At 41.1% G+C, this 27,218-nt stretch overlaps 1 protein-coding gene across 1 annotated transcript in view; it reads left to right on the top strand.

Moving 5' to 3' along the window:
* Positions 1–5,571: 5,571 nt before the first annotated feature.
* LOC144499679 (mitogen-activated protein kinase kinase kinase kinase 4-like) overlaps positions 5,572–27,218 on the top strand; it is a 308,944-nt gene continuing 287,297 nt past the window's right edge. The window contains 2 exon segments of the mRNA XM_078221948.1: positions 5,572–5,844; positions 6,185–6,250. Of these exon segments, the coding sequence (XP_078078074.1) occupies positions 5,788–5,844; positions 6,185–6,250 (123 nt within the window). The 5' untranslated portion in view covers positions 5,572–5,787.

Consider the following 27,218-nt stretch of genomic DNA (forward strand, 5'->3'; position numbering starts at 1 on the left):
ACTCTCTCCAAAGCCTCCACGTCCTTCTGGTAGTGTGGCGACCAGAACTGGATGCAGTATTCCAGATGCGGCCGAACCAACGTTCTATACATCTGCAACATCAGACCCCAACTTTTATACTCTATGCCCCGTCCTATAAAGGCAAGCATGCCATATGCCTTCTTCACTACCTTCTCCACCTGTGACGTCACTTTCAAGGATCTGTGGACTTGCACACCCAGGTCCCTCTCGCTCACCTCCCTATCTTTGGCCTCCTGTAGTGTTCCACTTTAGCTCAACGTAAGCTTGAGGAACAGCATCTCACCTTTTGATTAGGCACCATGGTGGCACAGTGGTTAGCACTGCTGCCTCACAGCACCAAGGACCCAGGTTTGATTCCCAGCTTGGGTCACTGTCTGTGTGGAGTTTGCATGTTCTCCCCGTGTCTGCATGAGTTTCCTACCAAGTGCTCCGGTTTCCTCCCATAATCTGAAAGATGTGCTGGTTAGGTGCATTGATCTGAATAGGCGCCTAAGAGTGGCAACTAGGGGAATTTCGCAGTAACTTCATTGCAGTGTTAATGTAAGCCTTACTTGTGACTAATAAATAAACATTAAACTTCACTTTTTATATAGCTTTCTGGACTCAACATTGACTTCAACAATTTCAGACCATAATCTCTGTTCTCATTTTGTTTCCTTTTCCATTCCAGGTTTTAGTTTTAGCCTGTTTTCCCCTTGTTTTTGCTTTTGAAGGCATGTCTTCATTCACCCCTCTTCTAGTCATATTTTGTTTCTTTACCTGTCCCATTCTCACTTGCTTTGGCTCTATACCACCCACTCTTGTTTAATCTCTACAGTCTTCCACCTTATTTCAGACCTTAACTTTTGTTTTTTTCCCTTATTACATTTCTAACTTTTTCCAGTTCCAATTAAAGGTTATGGAGCAGAAATGTTAATTCTGTTTCTTTTTCCACATGCTGCCTGTCCTGCTGAGTATCTGAGCATTTTTTATTTCATGTCAGGATTTCCAAGTGATAGTATTTTGCTTTTGTTACAGAACTGAGCTTAGTTGCACTAAGCTTAATGTTCAAATAGCCGACTGATACTCATTTTGTAAAGGTACTCCTAAAAAGACAGTTAGGGCCATGGGAACATACATAAAACAGGAAGTATGAAAAGATATTAGGGTGAACTAATGAATGGGAGATTCAGGGGATTTTTGGAAGAGCCACTCATTGCCTTCTAACCAATAACTAACTAACTTAACAGCATATACCTTCATAATCACAACAGAAATGGTGTTTGGAATCTTTCACATGTTTCTGGATGAGGTAGCCCATAATCGCTCATTATTAAAGGAGGTCTATAATTGAACCAGACAGATCTGAAAGGTCCTGGGTTCAATTCCTGATCTGTGATGTGCAAGGTGATTTCAGTTGAAATGGTCATTGGGATCCAAAAGCAAATTAATTTCAACAGTGCCAGTGAATGAGAGTCCATACAAAATCTCCCCATGTACAGCCAAATCTTAAGTTTGTCAATCTCATTCAGAAACACAATACAAATTAACGATTGCTGTGCAAAGTGTAAAACAATCACACTACTACAGTAAAAGGAACCTTCTTCCTGAGAAGATGTTTCAATCCCATTTTGGGAGAATGAGATTTTGATTTGATTTATTATTGCCACATGTATTAACATACAGTCAAAAGTATTGTTTCTTGCGCGCTATACAGACAAAACATACCATTCATAGAGAAGGAAACGAGATAATGCAGAATGTAGTGTTACAGTCATAGTTAGGGTGTAGAGAACAATCAATTTAATGCAAGTTAAGTCCATTCAAAAGTCTGACAGCAGCAGGGAAGAAGCTGTTCTTGAGTCGGTTGGTACATGACCTCAGACTTTTGTATCTTTTTCACGAAGGAAGAAGGTGGAAGAGAGAATGTCCGGGGTGCGTGGGGTCCTTAATTATGCTGGCTGCTTTGCCGAGGCAGCGGGAAGTGTAGAGTCAATGGATGGGAGGCTGGTTTGCGTGATGGATTGGGCTACATTCATGACCTTTTGTAGTTCCTTGCGGTTTTGGGCAGAGCAGGAGCCATACCAAGCTGTGATACAACCAGAAAGAATGCTTTCAATGGTGCATCTGTAAATGTTGGTGAGAGTCGTAGCTGACATGCCAAATTTCCTTAGTCTTCTGAGAAAGTAGAGGCGTTGTTGGGCTTTCTTAATTATACTGTCCCGGCATGGGGGGACCAGGACAGGTTGTTGGTGATCTGGACACCTAAAAATTTGAAGCTCTCGACCCTTTCTACTTCATCCCTGTTGATGTAGACAGGGGCATGTTCTTCACACTTCCTGAAGTCCATGACAATCTTCTTCATTTTGTTGACATTGAGGGCGAGATTATTGTTGCTGCACCAGTTTACCAGAATCTCTATCTCATTCCTGTCTCGTCGTTGTTTGAGATCCGACCCACTACGGTGATATCGTCAGCAAACTTGAAAATTGAATTGGAGAGGAATTTGGCCGCAGTCATAGGTGTATAAGGAGTATAGTAGGGGGCTGATAACACAGCCTTGTGGGGCACCGTTGTTGAGGATGATCGTGGAGGAAGTGTTCTTGCCTATCCTTACTGATTGTGGTCTGTGAGTAGGAAGTTCAGGATCCAGTCGCAGAGGGAGGTGCCAAGGCCCAGGCCACGGAGTTTGGAGATGAATTTTGTGGAAATAATAGTGTTGAAGGCTGAGCTGTAGTCAATAAGTAGGAGTCTGACATAGGTGTCCTTCTGTATCTAATTGTATTCTATGTTGAAAATGAAGCTGAAAATGTTAAAGGCAGTAAAATCTTTATTTCAATGTGCACATAAATGGAAACATACTTGCTTTTGAGTCAGAAGGTTCTGGGTTCAAGTTCCATTCTAGGGCTTGAGCACAAAGATCAAGGCTGAAAATCCGGTGCAGTACTGAGTGAGTGCTGCACTGTCAGAGCTGCCAGCTTTTGGATGAGGTGTTAAACCAAAGACCCATCTGCCTAAAATGGATGTAAAAGAATCCATGGCGGCACAATTTCAAAAATTAAGGATGTCATCCCCACTGTCCTGACCAATATTTATTCCTTAACCAACTTCACAAAAATAGATTATTTGGCTGTTATTGCATTGCTGATCGTTGAAGTTTGTCGAATGCAAATTTCCTACAATACAGCTTTGACTACATTTTAAGACTTTCAATAGTCGTGAAAAGTCCTAAATAAATGTGAACCTTTATTTCATTCATCAGAAAATAGAATATAAATGCATCTTTGTACATCTTGGTAGGTGATGCTCAATCACTGCACTTCAATCCACAGATTTACCTTAGGTCGTTTCCCTTGATGTGTGCCTGGGTGAGGTTTGGGGTGGCACAGTGGCTACATTATTGCCTCACTGCACCAGGGACTGGGTTTGATTCCTGGCTTGGGTCACTGTCTATGCGGAGTCTGCACGTCCTCCCATGTCTGCGTGGGTTTCCTCTGAGTGCTCCAGTTTCCTCACACAGTTCAAAAACGTGCTGGTTAGGTGCACTGGCCATGCTAAATTCTCCCTCAGTGTACCCGAACAGGCCCTGGAGTGTGGCGACTAGGGGATTTTTACAATACCTTCATTGCAATGTTAATGTAAACCTACTTGTGACACTAATAAATAAACTTAAAACTTAAAGACATCAATTTCGTATGACGCCCCTCCACCTTTTTGTAGCACCAGGGTTAGCTATTTCGACATACTTTTATAATATTTGGTTATCCTTTTCACCACCTATGAGGTGCCATTCATTATCAATTGTTCAGCGGCAGGTCTTGTAAGTAGTTTGGTTGCAAATCCCGATTCTGTCCCGGCACAATTTCGTACTTAATCTGTCCAACACACATTACAGCGAGTTGCAACATTTAATATCTGACTGTCAAATAAACATTCTGCATGTATAACTTGTTACGTTGAAACAAGATGCTTTGAAATGCATTTTCGATGGACGGTGACAGAATGTAACCTTCCCCTCAGGTTTCAAGGCATTTCATCATACAGTCCCGACAAACATTTCATAAAATAATTCTAGTCATTATATTGTGATTATTCGCTGGTGAGCACATTTCTTCCTGATGTTCTCACGTTGATGTTTGGTGAGATCTTTTCATTGAATGTGTCGTTTTTATTCGTCAGTTTCGCATGTTGCGACCATAACTTGTGATCGACAGTCGTAGCATAATATAAGGAGCCGCATATTAGTCTTCTCAGTTTGTCAAACATAAATCGCGACAATGTGGAGTAAACATGTCACAAAGCAACTCAGTGTTTAACGTATTGTGAGCGCTAATAAATGTACATTGGCTGAAGAAACTTTAAAAAAAGTTGTTACTCTCATTTTAGAATTTCGAAATATCCCTTACATCCTCTTGTGTATGAGCGGTGCACAATATAAACCGTTTTGCGATTCTAACATTGACCTGAATGCAATCTTTGCATTGTAATTTCCGATTTAAATTAACAGATGTTCACTTAAATGCTGTGCATGGCACTGTCAGGAGATTTTGCACTGAATGTATGTATTGTTGATGATCTCGCAGTTGTTCTTGTCCCATGATATTCCGTGCAGTTGCTTACAATGTATCAAACCACAATTGCCATTTTCCACATGCTTTTTACTGGAAAGATTGCGGTTTTAGGACATCACCTTTAACGTTTTTGGTTAATTGCCTACCATTTATCGACTGGTAAGTGTATATTTCTGATTGAGGATGCCGGCGGACCGTACACACTATTAAGAAGCTGATTGAGACGACCTACAGTTCGTCGTGTTGCGCTGGCTACATTTTCCTTCCATGTTTACATTTTATTGAGTTATTGAGCGTGCCAACTCTTTATTTTCATTTGTTTGCACAAAATCTTCTGACGGCCCGCCTTACAAACCCTCGCTTGTGTCCACATTAAATGTATCGGAAAGTTTGGCGAACTCTTGTTTTTCCTTCTCACCACACCCCTTGATGAATATGAATGACCTTTTTGTCTGGCTTTGCGGACAGCCTTCCCCTGCTCAGCAGTGAGCCGGGGAGGGGGGATCAACACTCGCATGTTACCCAGAAGCCAAAAGCTTGCGTGTTTTCCGCTGGTGCTTGACGCCGCGTTGCAAAGAGTTTCCCGGCGAGTGCGCGCGCGCATGCACGCGCACCGGGCACGAGGACTGCCTTTGTTTCCATTACAAGCACGCGCACGCTCGAAGTCAGCAGCGGGGCAGTCAATAAATAAACAAACACAAAAGGAAAAGGAAAGGCAGCCGCCTCAGCGCCGCTCCCGTGCATTGATGCGCTGAACCTGAGGAAAGGACAGAGTGAAGCGGCTCTGGGTCTGGATGCCGCACCTCTTCATTGCCTCGCACAGGGCGGGCGAGCTGCACCCCCGGGGCATGTGACCTGGGCGCGGCGCGCGCCAGCCAGCCCGCCCCTGATTCCGGGCACTGCGCGCGCGCCAGCCAGCCCCTCTGTCCGCTCGCGTGCCTCCCGGGGCGGGGCGGGGCGGGACGCTCGGGCGGGCGGGGCGGAGGCGCAGACTCACTCTGATGCAAGTTAGTCAGAGAGGGAGCCGGGCGGTTTCCTGTGTTTGTGTGTCTGAAGGAGGGGGAAGAGCTGGGAGCAGCAGCAGCTGCCACTTTGAGCATGGCATAAAAGAAGAGAAGGAAGCAACTTGCCAAAGCTCGCCTATTGCACTCCTAAATGCACGAATCCCACCCGGTTAGGACAGTACAGTAGCCAGATTGTCACAAATTTAACGAAAATGGCGAACGACTCTCCTGCTAAAAGTCTGGTGGAGATAGATCTCTCCTCTTTGCGGGTGAGTATAGGCTTGGCTTTGAAGGAGGAGGAAAAAAAACAGTTTCACAGAAAGACAATGTGAACTCTCCAGACGCAAACGGACACATTTATTCATGCTTTCCAATTCATTCTCACAGAAGAGTGAAGTCGCTGCGTTGCAAATCAGTCAGTTGTCAGATTTTTTTTGTACTTTGTTGGGTTTTGATGGGAAGAACAGAGGCAGTTGAGAGCTTTCTTTGTTTGTGCATGTATTGGCATGTGCCTGGAAATAGGGCGCAACAGCTGCATTTCACCATGATCCGGCTAGATCAGATTTGGGATTTACAATATAATTACATCTCAAAAAAATTTCGTTTCAGGACCCAGCGGGCATATTTGAATTGGTTGAAGTGGTCGGAAACGGCACATATGGGCAAGTGTATAAGGTTTGTGTAATTTCTTTAATTTCTCTGTCCCAATCCAAGGGTTACCTCCCGTGAGTGTGTGCAGTTGTAACTATTTATTCCAACTGACTAAAATTTTATGGATTGTGAAATCTAGATTCTGTCCCTTTAATGTTGCAGTATTAAGGATTGATTAGATTTGTAGTTGGCAACGATTCCGATTTCGGGGTGATGTATCTAGACAGGCACAGCACACAGACACAAAACAGAAGAAGCCCAACATCATTATGGACAGGATTTGAACTGTGAAATGCCTCTATTCTGTTACAACTGGTTTGAGATGTTAGTATGAAACGAACTCTCAGACCAATATCGGATCGAACGTGTTCACAAGTAATTCTAAATTGAGGCATCACTCAAGTGAAGAGTTCCCACACCAGAGGTAATATTTGCTTCATTTATTCCTGTGTTTCCAATGCGGAACCTTATGTGGTCCAGTTCAGTCATCTTTTATCCCCTTAATTCCTCCAAAACAGCAATGACTCTTACTACATCCACTGCACGCTCATGTTGATCTGGGCGTACCAGCCAGCTGGATCGCTTGAAACGAGCAAGCCCTTTGTTGATCATCCATGCTCGTACCAATTACTTCACTCTTATTGGGCCATTGCCACCACAGCTCAAGCCACAAGGAAAGTGGGGTGCACAGCATATTTTTAATGTTGCTTTGTGTGCATTCATAAACTATTATGGAAGCAAAACATTACTATTTATTCATTTTATCAATCAACCGATGTTGCACATGCATAGTGTAAATTTTACAGAAAATGAAAAGAGGGAAAGGAAGTAGAGGAATAAGGGGTTCTTAAAGCTTCTTGTTTTATGCTAATCAGATTCACTGGCACAAACCTAATGCCAAATCTGATGTGAAAAGATTTATTGCACTGACCTGTTTGAGTGAAAAGGTGGCTTTGTTTTGATTTTTTTTGCCGAACAGTCTTTTTTGTTTGAAGCTTAAAAGGTTTTATTTTACTTGTATTGGATGTCTAGGCAACTTGGTATCCATTTCTATTCAGGAGTGACATGGGAGACATCCTCAATGAATTTTAAGCAGTTGCTCTCCAGATCTTGTTTTTTACAGTTCAAGGAGATTTTTCATACGTTGGGATTATACATTTGAAAAAAAAACAGTTTTCTGGGTGGGTTCAACAAGAAGTGTTATCTTTCCTCAACTATTGCAGTTTTAATTTCTTCTTGTCTTTTGTAACACGTAAGTTTAACCCTTTCGGCATATACTATAACAGGCACGCAGCAAACTTTCAAAAGTATGTTTTGTAATATCTTGATGCTTAAGGAATGTGTGATGCACATCAAAATCTGAAATGGCACTTGTGACACCTTGTATTTTTATAGTGTTGAGTAAATGCAGAAGCAATATTTTTGGGGATTAAAGTGTGCCTATTACATTTTTGTTTCATCTGTTTGTTTTACATTTCCTCAAAGCTGACTGATTTCACTTGACTTCCATGTTTATATTTAATCAGACTTATTTGATAGAGCATAGTGGATGAACTTTTTCAGCTTTGGTCTTTACATACTTTCCTATTTTTCTTTTTCATCCAAAGTCATTGACTTCTGGTATGTGTTCAATGGATGCTGACAGCCATGTAATTCTTCACGTCTGAACCTATCAATAGTCAATTTTATTGTAGAGGGCATTGCAACAAAGTCTGATCTTTGCCCTCAACTATCACTGTGCATTTTCAAGATGGTTGCACTGTAATGGAGCAGCATTCGAAATCTCGGTTGATTTTCCTCTACTCTCAAGTGCAGAGTGAGCGAACTTGACGATAAAACCTAGGCCTATCTGAGGCTGGAAATTGAATTTGAAATCTCACTAGTTATTGTGGTTTACTGCCACACTAGGCAATCTGTTTTCTGTCTATGATGCATATTTACTTAAGTATTAAATTCATACTGAAGATGCAATAGCCTGGGAAGGGCTAACTTGATTTCTACTTCCAGGCTCTACGCAAGTCAGTTGGCAGTTCAGAACACCTAGCTTGGAGAAATATTGGAGAAATTGAGTGCCATTGTGTAGGATACATGAAGACTTGCTTGGCAGAAAAGAAGTGCTTTGAATCTTTGTGCCATAGGCTCCAGCCATCCAATATTTAAAACTAAATCCTCCCTTTTCCATCTTTCTATAGCTCTGCATTGTATTATTTTTCATTGCTATTGCCAATAAAAAGCAATTTCAACGTAGCATTATTTTACAAGTCTCCATGCACTAGTCTGCCAAACTGCTAAGAAATTTTTCTATGGTCATTTTGAATTAAAATGTATCTTTCTTGGGGCCATTTAGAGGTTTTTATCCCTACTCGATACTGCTTGTTGAATATAAGTTGACAATTTTATATTTAGTAGACTATTGAAAAGCCGTATGCCATCTATACATTTTCCATTGTTTTACTTAAACTACCTATCATTTCTGATATGTCAGCTTCAAAGGATTGAGGGGTACATAAGTATTCAAACTTAATGCATCCAGTTTTGCTTGTTTCCATGCATTAACTGCTGTAACATGGCATGAAGCATTTTAAATTCCAATATATTTATATGTATATTGTTAAAAGCTAGATATTAAAGTTAACTGAATAGTGCCAAGATTATAAGAAAAGTCAAGTTATAGAAGGAATAAATGTAGGAAATAGAAACGCTCTTATTTTAATATGTGCATATGGTGTGTCCATGTGTATAATAATTGATCTCTTGGGACATTGAAAATGATGGGCAAAATTAACTGTAGTGTGCATTTGAAGTTGGTTTATGGAGCAGAGGATAAATCAGACCAGGACCTGCAAAACAATTCAGTCTCTGTATAAATTAAAACAATTCTAAAATTTTCATGTAGCATTTTGTTTTATTGCATATCTTAAGTAGAAATATAGAGCATTTCTACATAAAATAGGAGTATGTCTGCAGCATAGGCTATAGGAGTTAGCAAATGAGATGCTTTGGACAGGATGATGTCATTGTAAGTTAAGTGGGCAATTTCCATTGTAAATGTGGAGATTGGAATTTATATTGGAAAGTTGATGCAGAAGTGTAGCAATGCATGACAATAGCATGTATGTTTTTATAGACAGGAAGTGCACACAGGATTGCATCAACTTGAATCTATAAATATAGTAGTTCTGTTGTATTGCTCATCGTGAGGCAAAGGAATAAAGTATATTCTGTCTTTGAGTTAGTCCATCACTGTTATGCCTCAATTTGATTTTCCCATCTCTGTTCCATTTGCCCTAATATCCTTACCTAACAAAAAAATCGTAGTCTTAAATTTCCTATGGACATACAAATTAGAAGCAGGAGTAGGCCATTCAGCCCCTCGAGCCTGCCCTACCATTGAATAAGATCTAATTGTAACCTCTCGCCTACCCCTGGTAAACTAAGGGGTGCTTTTTTTTATTCTTCCTGCCATAATGGACAATTTCACATTTGCCAGATCTTAATCTATATCACTTTGGAGTCTACCTATCCTACCCATCTTTGTGTCATTAGCAAACTTAACAGTCATATCTTTAGTCCTTTCATCCAAGTCATTTATATAAATTGTAAAAAGTTGAGGCTCTAGCATGATCCTGGTGGCACATCACTTGTTATATTCTGCCAGGCAGAAATAGACCCATTTATGCTTGATAACGAGGCAAACATCTATCGATGCCAATATGTTGTTCATTTTCTGCAATAACTTTTTGTGGCACCTCATCAAATGCCTTTTGGAAATCTAAATACAGTACATCCACAGTACTAACTCCAATTCACTCAAATTTTAGGGGAACTATGCAGGATGTCTCATTGGTTTTATAAATTAATAGCAATCAAATAAGTGAAGGTCCATGTTTAATAACATGGTTTTAATGGTCCTTTTAGGGTTCCATTTCACAGCTATATCTATCATTCTTTGAAAACTGACGAGTTAAATGGTGAATGTTAAATAGACAACATTTTACAGCTAAGGATACACATCAAGATAAGCTGCATCAATTGCGGTTATGATGTGGAGATGCCGGCGTTGGACTGGGGTGAACACAGTAAGAGTTTTAACAACACCAGGTTAAGTCCAACAGGTTTATTTGGTAGCAAATGCCATTAGCTTTCGGAGCGCTGTTCCTTCGTCAGATGGAATGCAAATCTGCTCTCAAACAGGGCACAGAGACAAAATCAAGTTACAGAATACTGATTAGAATGCGAATCTCTACAGCCAACCAGGTCTTAAAAGATACAGACAATGTGAGTCGAGGGAGCAGTAAGCACAGGTTACCAGGGTGGGGGGGCTTGGAAGAGTGGATAGTATTTAGTTGCACCAGGGGGCAGTGTTAGGAATCAGTGTGCATGGGGAAACCTGATGCTTGACACAACTAGGGGTTGAACGTGAACTTGCAATCCCAAATCCCCACTGTCACTAAGGCTGCCAACTTCCACTTCTGTAATATAACCCATCTCTGCATTAGTGCATCTGTTGAAATGATAATTCAATGCTCTTTGTCAATCTTCAGCCTAAAATTTGAATGTTTCCAAACTTTGCCTGCATCCTGACTTGCACCAAGTCCTGTTCAGTCCTTAACCATGTTCACTACTGTTCATTGTTCAGTAGTTGTGCAATTAAAAAAAGGATCATACCCTTGTGTTCACATCCCTCTTCTTCTGCATCACGCATAACACTCCAAGAACTCTATTATTCCCAATTTTGTTGATTTGTCTATTCCCAATTTCCTTTATCTTGCCTTTACTTCACCTTCAAATTCTGGAATTCCTGCCCTAAGTGTCACTGCCTCTTTTTATCCATTAAAATGCTTCTTGAAACCTACTTATTTGACTAAGCTTTTGGTCAGCTGTTCTATCATCTACTTTTGTGGCTTGGTGTCACATTTTGTCTGTTAACATTTCTGTGAAGCATCCTGGAATGTTTTACTATTAAAAGTGCTGCATAAATGCATGTTGTTGAAATTATGTCCCTTCTATTGTAATTGCAATATTTTGGCCCTGAATGAATTGGGTGCCAAAGTTACTGTCTAAAGTGAACCAGGAGCCTCCTGATTCAAAAAGGCACAGACCCAGGGATAGATTCTGGGCTGCAATTTGGCTAGGTTAGGAAGTGGCACGTATAATCTAGCAGCTGACTGGAGTTTTAAGTTGGTATACAGATGCATGGGACCATCTTGATTATTTGATATTGTTTTGATTCATTCACTGGGAAGACCACAATCTATGCCTTTTTGAGCTTAGTAGCAGTCAAGTTGCAGAAAAATGTTTTAATGCAGGAACAATAGAAACCTTTTCAGGGCAAACAGTTTCACATTCCAGATTATTTTAAAATATGTTAAGGGTGTATAGTTTACAACCAAGATATTGCAGCATTGTATTACACTAATTGTGTTCCCTCTAAACTCACCATACCTGTAATATTCTTCTTGGAAGTTTAGCTTTTCATGTTTCATGAGGTGCATTTGGTTGTGAATTTCTGAAATGCAAAAAAAAAACCTTAGTTACCTGAGACCTAAAATGAAACTGTGGACATTAAAAAAAAGAGTACAAGTTGAAATCATAGGAGCATGTAGTAAGGGTAGGGGTCAGAATACTCTGATGTCATGTGCCCTGCTACTGCTGCCAGTGAGAATGGAGAATTTGGGTCTCAAATCTTCATTCACAGCAGCAGGACCGGAGATCACAGCTGTAGGTGAGGTTGGAAAATTCTGGCCAAGTAGGAAAGTATGTTATGAAGAAGACTAAAGGAATATAGATCGGTTAAGTAAGTGGTCAAAAAGTTTTCAGGCGGTGTATAATGTGAACTTGTCCACTTGGCAGGACGAATAAAAAAGCAGCATATTATTTAAATGGAGAGTGATTGCTGAACTCTGCAGTACAAAGGGATCTGGGTGTCCTGGTACATGAATCACAATAGTATGCAGGTACAGCAAGTAATTGAGAAGACAAGAGGAATTGAGTATAAACTTAAGCAAATTTAGGTACAGTTGTACAGGGCATTGGTGAAACCCTATCTGGAGTTTTGTGTATAGTTTTAGTCCATTGAAGACGGTGCTGAGAAGATTCACTAAGCAGATTCTTGGGACGAAGGGGTTGTCTTATGAGGATGGGTTGGACCTATATCCATTGGAGTTTAGAAGAATGAAAGGTGATTATATGGAAACATCTAAGATCCTGAGGGGATTTGACAGAGTGGGTGCTGAAAGGATGTTTCCTTTTATTGGGGGAGTCTAGCACTAGAGGATAGAGGTCTCCTATTTAAAATGGAGCCACATAATTTTTTTCTGAATGTTGATAATCTGGAATTCTCTTCCTGAAAGAGCAGTGGAGACAGGTTAATTGAATATTGTTAAGGCTGAGTCATATTCTTGCCCAACATGTGACATAAGGGGCATGGGCAGTGATGGGCAACCTAGGCTCGTGAGTCGGCTGCATGGGTGGCCTCCTTCATCTCAGTGGCTACAGGATTGAAATCAGGCATGTTCACGTGATCCTTGAATAAGATCGAATACATTTAATACATGCCAAATATTTCATAATTTATAGGAAATGCTTAATCATTCACATTAATAGAACTGTCAACTTCAGATGGTAAAAATAAAATATTTATGCTTGATTGGATGCAGAGGGAGTGCATGGCTCTCACAGTCAGTGTTTAGTGCAATCAGCACACACCTCACCATGTACATTTGCTTAATGTGAGTATCACTTCAGTCATACTGGTAGGAAAAAAACGATGGATGGAAACCAACAAATGTGGCAATTCTACACATGGACAACAGTCAACAAAATGTATCGTGGGTCGCATGTGACCACCATATAATGATGCAGGTTGCCCACCACTAGTTATAGGGGGGTAGTCAGGAAATTGGGAGTTGAGGCCGCAGTCAGGTCAACCATGATCTTATCAAATGGTGGAGCAGGTTGGAGGGGCCAAATGGCTGACAGCTGCTTCGAATTCTGCCATTCATATATTTTTATTTAGTTACTAAAGATTTGTGTCGAAATGGTACTTGATTTCAATAAAAATACCATATTTCTACGAATAGCCAAAGATTTTGTTGATTTCATTAAAATCCGAAGGGTAAATAGGTCTTTCAGGGTCCAAATGAAGAACTGTGGCAATTCACATCCTATCCTTGAACATAGTTAGTATTACTATCTTGTAGAAATGTATTTTTATCTGTGTTAAACATAATGTTACATTGGAAGATTTTATTTCTGCCTTCTGTTTGCAGAAACAAGGTCAGTGCAGCTTGTGTTGCTGTTGTATTGCTCCTTTGTGGGCGACATGGCAGCTAAAATCTCAACAGTAGACCAAATTTCTTTAAAGGCACTGAGGATGGAATGTTGCCATGCATTTCAATATTTTTCTAAATCATATTAAACTCTAGAAACTAAGGCGGCACAGTGATTAGCACTGCTGCCTCTCAGCGCCAGGGACCTGGGTTCCATTCCTGACTTGGATCGCTGTCTGTGCGAAATCTGCACTTTCTCTCCATGTCTGTGAGGGTTTCCTCCGGATGCTCCGGTTTCCTCCCATAATCCGAAAGACGTGCTGGTTAGGTGCATTGGCCATGATAAATTCTCTGTGTACCTGAACATGTTTACTTGTGACACTAATAAATAAACTTTACACTTTTTAAAACTTCAAAAAAAAAGTGTTTTGTGTGTGTATCTTTAAGTATATAATACTGGAAAAATCCATGCGACCAATTGTTCCAAATTCTCAGATGATTTTATCTTGGATTATTCAGTTTGTGAGACTAACAGCTTTGCAGCAAAAATCTTGTGTTCTAATGGTTTTTCATAGAACCCCTATAGTGCAGAAGAGGCTATTCAGCCCATTGAGTCTGCACTGACTCTCTCTGACAGAGTATCTTACTCAGGCCCTTTCCCCCACCCTATCCCTGTAACCCCACACATTTCTCATGGTTAGTGGGACATTAAGGTGGAATTTAACATGGTCAATCCACCTAACATGCACATCTTTGGACTGTGGGAGGAAGCCGGAGCACCCAGAAGAAACCCACGCAGACATGGGGAGAATGTACAAACTCCACACAGTCACCCAAGGCAGGAATTGAATCTGGGTCCCTCAAGCTGCAAGGCTCCAGTGCTAACCACTGTGCCACCATGCTGTCCTTTTTACAATAGAATACAATAGAAAAGTGAGAGGAAATGCAAAATATAAATACAGTGCAGTTGGAGAGTATCTTTCATCTCGGAGGCTTTCAGAGATAGCAAGCATTACCAAATTAGTCATAAAAATAGAATTGTAAAGTCTGCTCAAGCAGTCTGTTAGTGTTTATGCTCGATAACAGCAAATAGCTCTGATCATATGTACTCACCATATTCCTATAGCCCATCAGTCTATTTTTCTTTGTTCATTTATCTAATGTAATCTGGAAGTTTAGTCATAAGACCATAAGACATAGGAGCGGAAGTAAGGCCATTCGGCCCATCGAGTCCACTCCACCATTCAATCATGGTTGATTTCAACTCCATTTACCCGCTCTCTCCCCATAGCCCTTAATTCCTCGAGAAATCAAGAATTTATCAATTTCTGTCTTGAAGACGCTCAACGTCTCGGCCTCCACAGCCCTCTGTGGCAATGAATTCCACAGACCCACCACTCTCTGGCTGAAGAAATTTCTCCTCATCTCTGTTCTAAAGTGACTCCCTTTTATTCTAAGGCTGTGCCCCCGCGTCCTAGTCTCCCCTGTTAATGGAAACAACTTCCCTACGTCCATCCTATCTAAGCCGTTCATTATCTTGTAAGTTTCTATCAGATCTCCCCTCAACCTCCTAAACTCCAATGAATATAATCCCACGATCCTCAGACGTTCATCGTATGTCAGGCCTACCATTCCTGGGATCATCCGTGTGAATCTCCGCTGGACCCGCTCCAGTGCCAGTATGTCCTTCCTGAGGTGTGGGGCCCAAAATTGCTCACAGTACTCCAAATGGGGCCTAACCAGTGCTTTATAAAGCCTTATGAGCCATCAGTGGGGAATATTATTTCAATATGGTCTGTTAAACAGAGTGGCATTCCTGTGTTGGCAAAGTATTAGTGACAGTTTCAACCTTTTTAGAAATAACTTTGAACTGATTTTTTTTTTGTCGTGAGTAGCATTTGATCAGTTGTTTACTTGATTGGCTTTGTGAAAAAAAAAACTTTTTTAAGGGATGAGAAACCACATGAACTGTTCATTCAACAATTGTCAAGTAAGTGTAGGCCCTGTTTACAATAAGAATATTATCTCTGCTTGTTGCAAGACTAAACCATGTCTACCAGAAGGTTATAGGTTTGGGTTTTCCTGTTTGATGCCAAGTTATTTGGCAGTTCCTACACATCTGGTTATCCAAGATATGAAGTGTTCTGGGGTTCCGAAATAGAACAGGATGTGAAAGGGAAATTGTTGACAAATTTATTAGAGTCCTCTGAGTATGTAATGAGCAAAGTGGATAAAGGGGGTAACAGTAAATGTCAGTTTTGAGTTCCAAAAGGCATTTCGTAAGGTGCCATATGAAAGGTTACTGTACAAAATAAGAGCTCATGCAAAGAGAGTAATTAGTAGTAGTCGATTGAGCATTGGCTAACAGAGTCAGGTTATATTGGCCTCTTTTAGATCGGCAGTCAGTCACTCGTGCAATGCCATAGGGGGTTCAGTGCTAAGTCTCAACTATTTTAATATTAATATATTGAATGAAGGAACAGAGTGTATTTGTAGCCAAATTTCTGGATGATGTAAAGATAGGTGGAAAAACAAGTTGTGAGGAGGATACAAAGAGTCTGCAAAGGGATATAGAGGTTAAGTAGATGTACAAAAAATGGCACATGGCGTATAATGTGGGAAAACATGAGGTTATCACTTTGGCAGAAAGAATAGAAAAGCTGCATATTATTTAAATGTAACAAAAGTGAGCAGAATGTGGAGGGATCTGGGTGTCCTTGTACAAGAATCAGTAAAAGTTAACATGCAAGTGCAGTAAGTAATTAGGAAAGCAAATGGAATGTTGGCCTTTGTTGCAAGAGGATTGCAGTAGAAAAGCTGGAAATTGGTGAGACAACTGTTATACAGTTCAGGTTTCACTAAGGAGAGAGATTGGAAGTAGTTCAGAGAAGGTTCATTATGCTAATTCCTGGGATGACGGGATTGTCTTAGGAAGGAAGGTTGAGCAGGTTGGGCCTGTACTCCATAAAGTTTGGAAGAATGAGAGGTGATCTTATTGAAACTTAAGATCTGAGGGTGCTTGACAGGATAGATGCTGAAAGAATATTTTCGTCCATGGGAGAATCGGGAACTAGGGGACACTTTTCAAAAGGTTCAAGATGGAAATGAAAAGGAATTTCTTCCCTGAGGAACATTAATCTTTGGAATTCTCTTCCGAAACACGTAGTAGAGGCTGGGTCATTGAATAGATTGACGACTGTGTGAGGCAGATTTTTGAATTACAACAGTGTCAGAGGTTATGTGGGGTGTAGGGGGGGCAAGCAGGATGGTCATCTATGATCTTATTGAATGGCAGAACAGGCTGAATAGGATCAAATGGCCTATTCCTCCAATTTTTTTATCTGTTTGGATCTGCAGTTGGCCTATGCAGTTGACCTGTGGGAGGGAATTAATCAAACAGCCAAATGTTAACATAAAGTTGGATTCACAATGCATACACCACATTATATGAATTCTCTGTTCCAAAAAATACCTTTTAGTAATGACATTGAATCATAGAATCTTACAGTGCAGAAGGAGGCCATTCAGCTCATTGAGTCTGCACCGACCACAATCCCACCCAGGCCCTCTCCCATAACCCCTTGGATTTACCCTAGCTAGTCCCCCTGATAAGAAGGGTTAATTTAGCATGGCCAATTCATCTAATTTGCACATCCTTGGACTGTGGGAAGAAACCGGAGCACGCGGAGGAAACCCACACAGACACAGGGTGAATGTGCAAACTCTACACAAACAGTGACCCAAGCCAGGAATAGAACTTGGGTCCCTGGTGCTGTGAGGCTGCAGTGCTAACCACACTGCCACCGTGTTGCCCATAATTATCATCATGCCATTTCTTTCTTCACTAAGTTCATAATTGACAATTGTCATACAATTACTGTATATTTGCTAAAGATACTGCTTATTTCAAAGGGTCTTCAGTGTATGATATATTTACAATGAATTTCAAATCTTATGAATAAAATTATTTGTGCGCGTTACCAGTGAACTTTTGGATCATTTGAACCTCAAATGTCTGCTTGAATTAATATGTTTAGCCACAAAGATAGTGTTTAACATAATACTGAGTGGGCAGTACATTGTGATTTACTGGCAGTTGTTTCTGATCACTGGCAGTGGTAGCTCTTGCATTCTTCCAGAAGTATGTTGGAGGACATTTGATGAGGATTAATAATTCTGTTGGCATTAGATCATTGGGCTTGAATACTGAAACCAGTGATGGCAAAAATCCAGCAAGAGAGCTAATGTTGGTAGTGTTTGCATTCTGTTCTTGCTGGACAGCAATGACTCTCCTTGTATCTATTATGACTTAATGTTTATTTGTGTAACATAAATTACTGACCTGAGCATGGTATCAAGTGTCAGGACCCTGAGGAAGTTCCAACATGCGTACATCCATGGTTCTTGCATGGGAAATTTAAACTTCCGATTGCCAGTTTTACCGTGCCTTAATTGCTCTGAGATTCCCACGATAGTGGAATGAAATGGCCAGAACCATACAGGCTTGGGCTGTTTGCCCTATACATAGGCTGTTTCTTTTTACATGGATTACCTGGAGCTTTACATAGCAGGTATAAAGCCAATGTAACAAATAAGTCAACTGATGTGTCAAAGCACTCTAGGCCCCAGCAATGTTCAACCCTCCTTGTCCCACCCATTCACCTGCAGTGCTCAATTCCTTCTGTATCCCTTCTTCTGACTCGCCTTCCGGAATCCTTGCTCCTCTGGCCAAAGTCAGAAGAGTCATCATTGTCATGTGGGAGGCTCAGCATTTTTGAGGGGTGAGGGACAGTAGTGAGCACTGTCAGTGAAGGGCGGTTGTGCATTGTTGTGGTTGACAGCTTAATTTAAAACAATGCTTGTCAATGAACTGAAGACAGACCTCCAGGAGCATATTTCAGTTCATGATGAGACAACAGGGCATGGCTGCCAGGGAATTATGCTTGACAATTGGCCTCCTGACTCTGTCCGTTCCTGCATTCCTGCTGGAGCTGGCATTGGAAGGTGTGAAGGCTTTAGCGTGAAATTGTAAGTGGGCAGATTAAATTACAGTCAGTATTAGATGCACCCCTCCACTGACTGGAAGATGTGGGCTATCATATGTAAAGCAACTTGACAGAATGTAATTGTTTTGCTGCTGATTCAGCTGGAAGAGTAGCCCAGTGTCTGCTGGTTAAGTGGAAGCAAATGTAATAGTTCAGTAAATAGGGGAGGCGGTGGCATAGTGGTATTGTCACTGAACTAGTAACCCTGGGAAATCTGTGTTTGAATATCACCGCAGCAGGTGTCTAATGATGACCATGAAACTATTGTCGTGTAAATCCATCTGGTTCACTAATATCCTTTAGGGATGGAACTCTGCCTTTCTTACCTGGTCTGGCCTATATGTGACTCCAGATCCACAGCAATGTTAAATGCTCTCTGAAATGGCCTAGCAAGCCATTCGGTTCAAGGGCATTTGGAGATGGGCCATGAATGCTGGCCCAGCTGGTGATGCCCATAACCAATGAATTAAAATAGAAGAATAGAATGCAAGCAGATAAACGTAGTTAAATAATGGTTAAAAAACTGAACGAATACTTGATGGCTTAAAGTAATGCCTATTTTTTGAGCAACACAGCAGAAAATTTCCATGTTTGATTCGGGCTTGTGCAGAGAAAACCGTTCAGATTTGGCAACAGCAGAATCGTGCTGTGGAACTAGTAGCCTAGGGTTCCTTCTCCTAATACAAAGATCTTCAGCTGCAAGTATAAGTGGTGTGGATGTGTGGCGAAGACATGATTGGGTTTAATTGTGATACCAGAGAGTTTGCCAATATTCGCTATCTAAATTCTTACTAAATACTGGAGGGCAGCTGTTGGTAGGATTGTGATTTGAGAAGAAGTATAAAAGAATTAGAGCAAATAATAAAGCACATTTTAAAATTCGAAAGGCATTGCTAAATAAATTATTATACCATATTTAGGAAATCTTAGCTAGTGTTTTCTGTTGGATTGTTGTACAATTTTAAGATCAGATTGTCTAACTGAGTAGCATACTTTTTATTTTTCTATTTTGCATAGTATTTAGTTTGTGTTTCTTGTACATGCACCAGAAGCTCATAGTTGACATGCAAAACGATTGAAGCACTCTGACTTGACTTTTGGGGCAACAGGACAATTCCAGTGAAGATGATGGAGAAGTTTGGTTTGTTAGCTGACCAATCAATATAACTGGGTACAACTAAGACCAATTCTTACTCGACTATTCTGAGCTTTCGCAAAAAAGCCCTGATAAGGTTAAATGGACTGTGTTTTCCGCATCTTGCCCTGATTTGAGGCCAGAGTATTTGCTGGTTGATCCATTGAATGTGGGTAGCATTTGTTGTCCTTGAAAAGGTGCTGGTTATCTGTCTTCATGAACATTGTGGTCCATGTGGTATAGGTACATCATGATGTGGAGATGCTGGCGTTGGACTGGGGTAAACACAGTAAGAAGTTTGACAACACCAGGTTAAAGAGGCTACCAAATAAACCTGTTGGACTTTAACCTGGTGTTGTTAAACTTCTTACTGTATAGGTACATCCACAGTGCTGTTCAGGAGGGAATTCCATGGTTTTGACCCAGCAATGATGAAGGAATGGTAATATAGTTTCAAGTTAGGATGGTGTAAGCCTTCGAGGGAAACTTGCAGATGGTGGTTTTCCAGTGTGTCTGCTGTCCTTGTTGTTCTTAGGTTTGGAAGGTGCTGTCAAAGGCGCCTTGCCAGGTTGCTGCAGTGTGCCTATCATGTGGTGCATGCTGCAGCTGCAGTGTGCCATTAGTGGAGTGAATGGTTAACGTTGTGGATAGGGTACCAAACAAGTAGGCTGCCTGATCCTGAATGATGTTGAACTTCTTGAATTTTGTTAGAGCACTCATTCAGGCATGTTTGGGAGTATTCTATCGCAATCCTGTGGATCACAAATTGCAGCAGATCTGGAGTTGCATGCAGGCCAGACCTCGAAAGAATGGCAGATTTCCTTCCCAAAGGACATTAGTGAACCAAGTGGGTTTTTACAATAATCAATGATAGTTTCATGGTTACCATTACTGATAGTAACTTTCAGTTCCAGATTTAAAAGATTCCACCATGGTGGGATTTGAACCCATGTTCTCAGGCCATCAAGCTGGGCCTCCGGATCACTGGTCCAGTAAAATTAATACTACATCATGCTCTCTTTCATCGTACAGCCAGTTAGAGAAGCTGAGAACATCTCTTGGCAGTGTTCTTACTTTATTGTACTTCTAGTAAGTTATATTTAAATGCTTAAAACTTTGGAGATGTTGGACATGAATGTGGAGCCCTCATGCTGTGATTGTTTTCTCTTAGCATATGACCATCTGGTTTTACTTTGACCCAAATGCAGTCGTTATTGTATGAGGCTGACCTTTAGGCTATATCAGTCTGGATCCAGATGGTCTCTACTCCAGAGTGCCATGGGACATTGTTTCCTGGGTTTCCTAAATTTAAGGATCAACAGCCTAACTAGCATGGCTTGTTTAGAGATACAGAAAATTTAGAGCGCAGGAGGAGGCATTACGGCCTATCGTTTCTGTGTCAATTGAAAAACTAGTCCATAAGTAGTTGGGTTAGGGCACTTCCAAGAATGTATCCAGGTGTTTTCTGAATCTAGCATTCTTTTCTGGAAGCGAGTTCCAGACCTCTACCAAATTCTGGGCAGGAATTTCCCACCCGAGGGCCCCCCGCACCCCCCCCCCCCAAAACTTCTACAATTCCCGTGGCATGCGGGACGGGGAAAATTCCTCCCCCAGGTTTAAAAAAAAAATTCTTCAACTCTCTTTTAGCCCTTCTCGCAATTGTTTTAGAATTATGCCCTCCCACCGCCCACACTTACTGACCACTCTGCAAATAGAAATAGGCCATTGTAGTCCAGTCTATCCCGGCTCCTTGTTATATACACCCCAAATAAATCTCCCCTCAATCTCTTGTTCCCAAGAAAAAAGATCCAGCCTATCCCATCGTTATCACAGCTAAAATTCTCTAATCTTGGATAAATCTTTCTAAATATCTACTGTACCCTCTTTAGTGCGATCACATACTTCCTGTAATATGTTGACCAGAACTCTATGCTGTACTAGTGTTTTGTATATTTTCAGCATATTCTCCTGCTTTTATACTGTAGACTTTGACCAGTAAAGGAAAGTGCCTTACATGCCTTCTGAATTATCCTTCTCTATCTATCCTGCTACTTTTTAAGGATCTGTAGGTGTACATTCCGAGGTGCCTCTGTACTCCAGAATTCTACCATTTGTTGTACATTCCATTGTCTTGTTTGCCCTCCCCAAATGCATTTTGTCGCACTTTCGAGATTGAATTCCAGTATTGCTTTTCTGTCTACCTGACTAATCTATTAATATCTTCCTGTAGTCTCCAGCTTTCTTCCTCTTAATCAAGCTCCTTGCGTTTAAGTTTAAATCATTGATATACCATGAAAAGCAAGGGATCCAGTGTTCAACCCTACAGAACTTCACTGGAAGCAAACTTCCAATCATAAAAAGCACTCATTGACCATAAACCTTAGCTTCCTGCCACAAAGCCAATTTTGGATCATAATTGCCACTTTCCTTTGGATCCCACAAACCTTTAATTTTCTGACAGTCTGCCCTATGGGACCTTGTCACAGGCTTTGCTAAAATCCGCACTAAATCAAATGTGCCACCATCATTGACCCTTGTTACCTCCTCAAAAATTCAACCAAGTTAGTCAAACACAACTTTCCCCGAATAAATCCATGCTGACTGTAGTTGATTAACCTATGCCCCCCCCATCCTCCAGCACTTCTGTCCACCAGTGAGATTATGCCGATAATTACTTAGGTTATCCCTTCTTCCCTTTTTAAACAGTTAGCAGTCTGGAAGTCCTCTGGCTACAGGCGTAGTAATGGAAAGGATTGGAAAATGTTGGTCAGAGGCTTTCATATTTATTTCCTTTCTTCCCTTAGCAGTTTGCTGATGTTTTATCTCGGCCTGGTGAGTAATATTTCCCCTCCATGTTTATCCAATCCAATATTTCACATTTCTCCTCCTAAACCTCCAGGGGAGGTGGTGGCGTAATGGTATTGTCACTGAGCTAGTAACCCAGAGACCCAATGTAATGCTCTGGGGACCTGTGTTCAAATCCCAGCGTGGCAGATTGTGAAATTTGAATTCAATAAAAATCTGAACTAAACAAAATAATTGTTGTAAAAATCCATCTGGTTCACTCATGTCCTTTAGGGAAGGAAATCTGCTGTCCTTGCCCTTTCTGGCCTACATATAATTTCAGACCCACAGCAATGTGGTTGACCCTTAGCTGCCCTCTGAAATGGCTGAGTGAGACACTTGCTGTGATTTTATTGGCTCGCCCTGCCCATTGATGGGCGGAGTGAGCTGGTAAAATCGCATGAGAGCTGAAAAATCAGGATTGTGGCGTGCCGAATTTCTCGGCTCTCGCAACATTACTGGCACCAGATTTCCGGCCAGGTCAGCGTCTCGCCCATTTCCAGTGAGAGGCTGAATATATTATGTAAGTTCATTTTAATGCTCATTTACATGGCATTAGCAAGCCCGGGACACAATCATCCAGACAGACTTGCATGCCTTTGTGGCCTCATTTGGAGAAGTTCTCTTCGGCGAGGAAAACACCTGCTCCCTATGAACAGGGAACAGTTGTGTTGCCCTCGCCAGTAGAATTGGAGGCCATTGAGGTCTGCACATGCGTAATAGCTCCCTCTGCTGGTTGAAGAAACTGGTTGGTAAGTTTAACCCCACACACTGCCTCTAGTAGCTAGAAACAGTCTAGCCCATTTTTTTCATGCACTATGTGCATGAGATTGTGAGTAAAAACACGCCCAAAAAACAGATCTGCAACTCTCCCATTTTCCCGCTAGCTGGACACTTCGAATTTTTCTCATCAAATTCCACCCACTCAGTTCAAGGGCAATTAGGGATGGGCAGCGAATGCTGGTGCATTCAGCAACACCCATCTAATGAATAAAAAATAAAGTCTCTGTTTTAGCTCTCTTCTGTGAAAGCATCTGCAAAATGTTAATTAAGATCATGCCAATGTCTTCCATCTCCAGCACACAGTTGCCTTTTTGGTCTCTAATTGGCCCTGCAGTATCCATGCTAATCTCTTATCGGACTCCACAGTCATGCGATGATGGTGAATTCAGTTAGAATTTTGGACATACTTGAATAACAATGAGTCTGCCACAGCTCTTTCCTTTGTTAATCTCTTTTTTAATGTATTAATAAAGTAGCTTTATGTTTTCCTTGATGCTCACTTGCTCTGGAGAGAATGCTGAGGAGATTTACAAGAATGTTGCCGGGGCTTGAAAATTGCAGCTGTGAGGAGAGATTGGATAAGCTATGTTTGTTTTCCTTAGAACATAGGAGGCTAAAGGGTGACCTAACTGAAGTGCACAAAATTGTGAGCAGCCTAGATCGAGTAGACAGAAAATACTTATTGTCCCCTCAGCTAGGGGAATCTACCAGGGAGCATAGACCTAAGATAGTTGGTAGAAAGATTAGAGGGGACATGAGGAAAATCTTTTTCACCCAGAGGGTGGTGGGCATTTGGCATTCGCTGCCTAAATTGGTGTTTGAGACTGAAATGGTCAACTCTTTTAATAGTTACCTGGATCTGAATCTAAAGTGCTGTAACCTGCAAGGCTGTGGATCAGGAAAATAGGATTAAAGTGAGCAGTTGGTTTATTTTTCCTCCTTTTTGGCCCGCACAGGCAATGGGCTGAATGGCACCTTCTATAACTTTTCTATGCCTGTAAAAAAAAACACAACTGATCCAAATTGCAAAGTCTTTGCTTCCTTTCTGTTGAAAAGCGAAACTGCAATATATATGCATCAGATCTGCAACCTCATCACTGCATATAAGGTATGCAGTGTGTGAACTGGTTTTACGGATGCAGTTGGCATGTGAATTGCTTGAAATGATTTGCAGCAAGAGAGTAATAGGAATTTTGAGTGTTTCTCAAATTTGGATGGAATCAGATTTTATCAATTTACCATCTCAAAAAATCAATTATTTTAATGGAATTTGACTCAAATCTGACTTTAAAGGCTCCTTGGTATTTTGGAAGCTTGATTATGTAGGGACGTTTTGTTGTTTTTTTCAGCTATGTTTCTGAAAGCCTGAACAATCAGAAAACTAACCACTGTTTTGGAAGAGTTTCTTCATTTCACCTCTTGAGCTGTGAGAAACTAACTTGCTTAAAGGCTGGCTGCTCTATTCATTAGAATAATTTGAGAAATCTTCTAGCACATACACACCCCCATGACTTTCTGCCTTGCCCAATTTTGAAATATTAATTATTGGTCTATGTTCCATTATTAAGTTACAGGTTCACTACAAAGAGGTACATAGTGTGAGAAATCAGGTTTAAATGAAGGTAGGTATCTGCAGAGGAGGTTATTGTTGCATTCTGAGACATCAAATCAATTTTAGAGGGTTAGACAAAAGACCAGGGATGTTGCCTTCCCCTCCAATTCTAGCTAGTCAGTGTGCTTCAGTTCTGGGATGAACAGAATGAGATGAGAGCTATCCTGTACATGGAGGGAATTCCAGATAACTGTCCTGAATTTATCTAAGGTGTATAAACTAGAACTCTTTAACCTTGTTGCAGAGGAGTTTTGCTTCTTAAAAAAAAAAGAAGTGATTTTAATATTTAGTTTGGGTTCTTAGCTTTTTAAAACTTACCCTCTACCTGATATAACATAATTGTAGGTGAAATCAGAGCCCCTACAGTGCAGGAGGCGGCCATTTGGCCCATTGAGTTTGTACCAAATCTGACAGAACATTCTACTCAGCCCCTATCCCTGTAATCCCACATATTTAACCTGTCAATCCCCCTAACCGACACATCCTGGGACACTAAGGGGCAATTTAGCATGGTCAGTCAACTTAATCTGCACGTCTTTGGGCTGTGGGAGGAAGCTGGAGCACCCAGAGGAAACCGATGCAGACACGGGGAGAACATGCAAACTCCACAATCACCCAGGGCCTGAATTGAACCTGGCCCCTGGTGCTGTGAGGCAGCTGTGCTAACTACTGTGCCACCGGGCTGCCCAATCAATTCAAGATCAATTGGATTGCTTCTCTTTTGGAAAGATACCAGTTTTCATTTCATAATTTGAAGCGTATACAAAAACACACAATAGTGGCAATTTTTGGTTTGCTGGGAAAATGTCTGTTTTCTGACTTTTGATTGGTATGTGGCTGGCTAGATGAAACCATTCTAGTGGTGAATGAAAGATGTTCTAATTGCAGTTGACTGACTCCCATGCCTAATTCAGAGGGTAGGTTTGGGACAATGGGAGAGAGGAATAAAGAGAAGCTGGAGAGGAAGGAAAGTACTGAATACACAGGTTTTTCTTAATAATGGTAGTGAATAGTCAAAGTGCTTAATCCCTCTCCAACGTTCAAGTCTGCATTGTATTACAAAGAACAAAGAAAATTACAGCTAGGGAACAGGCCCTTCGGCCCTCCAAGCCTGCACTGACCATGTTGCCCAACTGAACTAAAACCCCTACCCTTCCGGGGATCATGCCCCTCCATTCCCGTCTTATTCATGTATTTGTCAAGACACCCCTTAAAAGTCACTATCATATCTGTTTCCACTACCTCCCCCGGCAGCGAGTTCCTGGCATCCACCACCCTCTGTGTAAAAAAAAAAAGACTTCTCATACATCTCCTTTAAACCTTGCCCCTCGCAACTTAAACCTATGCCCCCTAGTAATTGACTCTTCCACCCTGGGAAAAAGCTCCTGACTATCCATTCTGTCCATGCCCCTCGTAATCTTGTAGACATCTATCAGGTCGCTCCTCAACCTCCGTCGTTCCAGTGAGAACAAACCAAGTTTCTACAATCTCTCCTCATAGCTAATGCCCTCCATACCAGGCAACATCCTGGTAAATCTTTTCTGTACCCTCTGCAAAGCCTCCACATCCTTCTGGTAGTGTGGCGATCATAATTGAACACTATATTCCAAGTGCGGCCTGACTAAGGTTACCTTTTTGGAGATCTGTAGTGATTGAGCTTGAGTATAAATTTTCAGGTGTTCACAACATGGGTAAAAGTTTGGATGCACCAGCTCCTGGTGATTGGCTTTGAATTAGAGTGGATAGAAATGCAGGGGCTTATGGACACATCAAACAAACCTTTTTATCCATTTGTTTCTTTACATTAAGGTTGGTAAGTTATCAGTGTAAGATGAAGTTCAAATACTACGTTGATTTGTAATTGTTAAATCATGCACACCTTTTTATATAATGGATGTTGTAAATATCTATGCAGTAAACATTTAGTTCTGATTTGAGTTCTGCGGCCAGTATTTATTTCATCTTGAGTTTCTTGGTGAGTACTGTAGCTTTGAGTATGTTAATCTGTCTTGTTTTGTGTGTTTGTATGAAAATTGATCTTTGCATTGTAAGTAAAAGAGGAGTTGTCTGGGTGTAACTTCTGGTTGAAATGCAAACCATCTTATTTACTGTCCTTCACATTGCTCCCATTGTGTGCTCTCAGTCCAACTCTGGAGTATGGCAGTGTGTAAATAAGCCTCTTCCTATCCATCAAAGGCTGTTGTGTGGTGTCTGTTAGGTATGTTGTAAGACTCGATTTAGACTTTCACCAGAGGATAGCAGATAAGGTGAAAAGCCATGTTTTACCCAGCTCACTAATTTA

Source organism: Mustelus asterias, chromosome 10, assembly GCF_964213995.1.
Source record: "Mustelus asterias chromosome 10, sMusAst1.hap1.1, whole genome shotgun sequence".
Classification (NCBI taxonomy): Eukaryota; Metazoa; Chordata; class Chondrichthyes; order Carcharhiniformes; family Triakidae; genus Mustelus; species Mustelus asterias.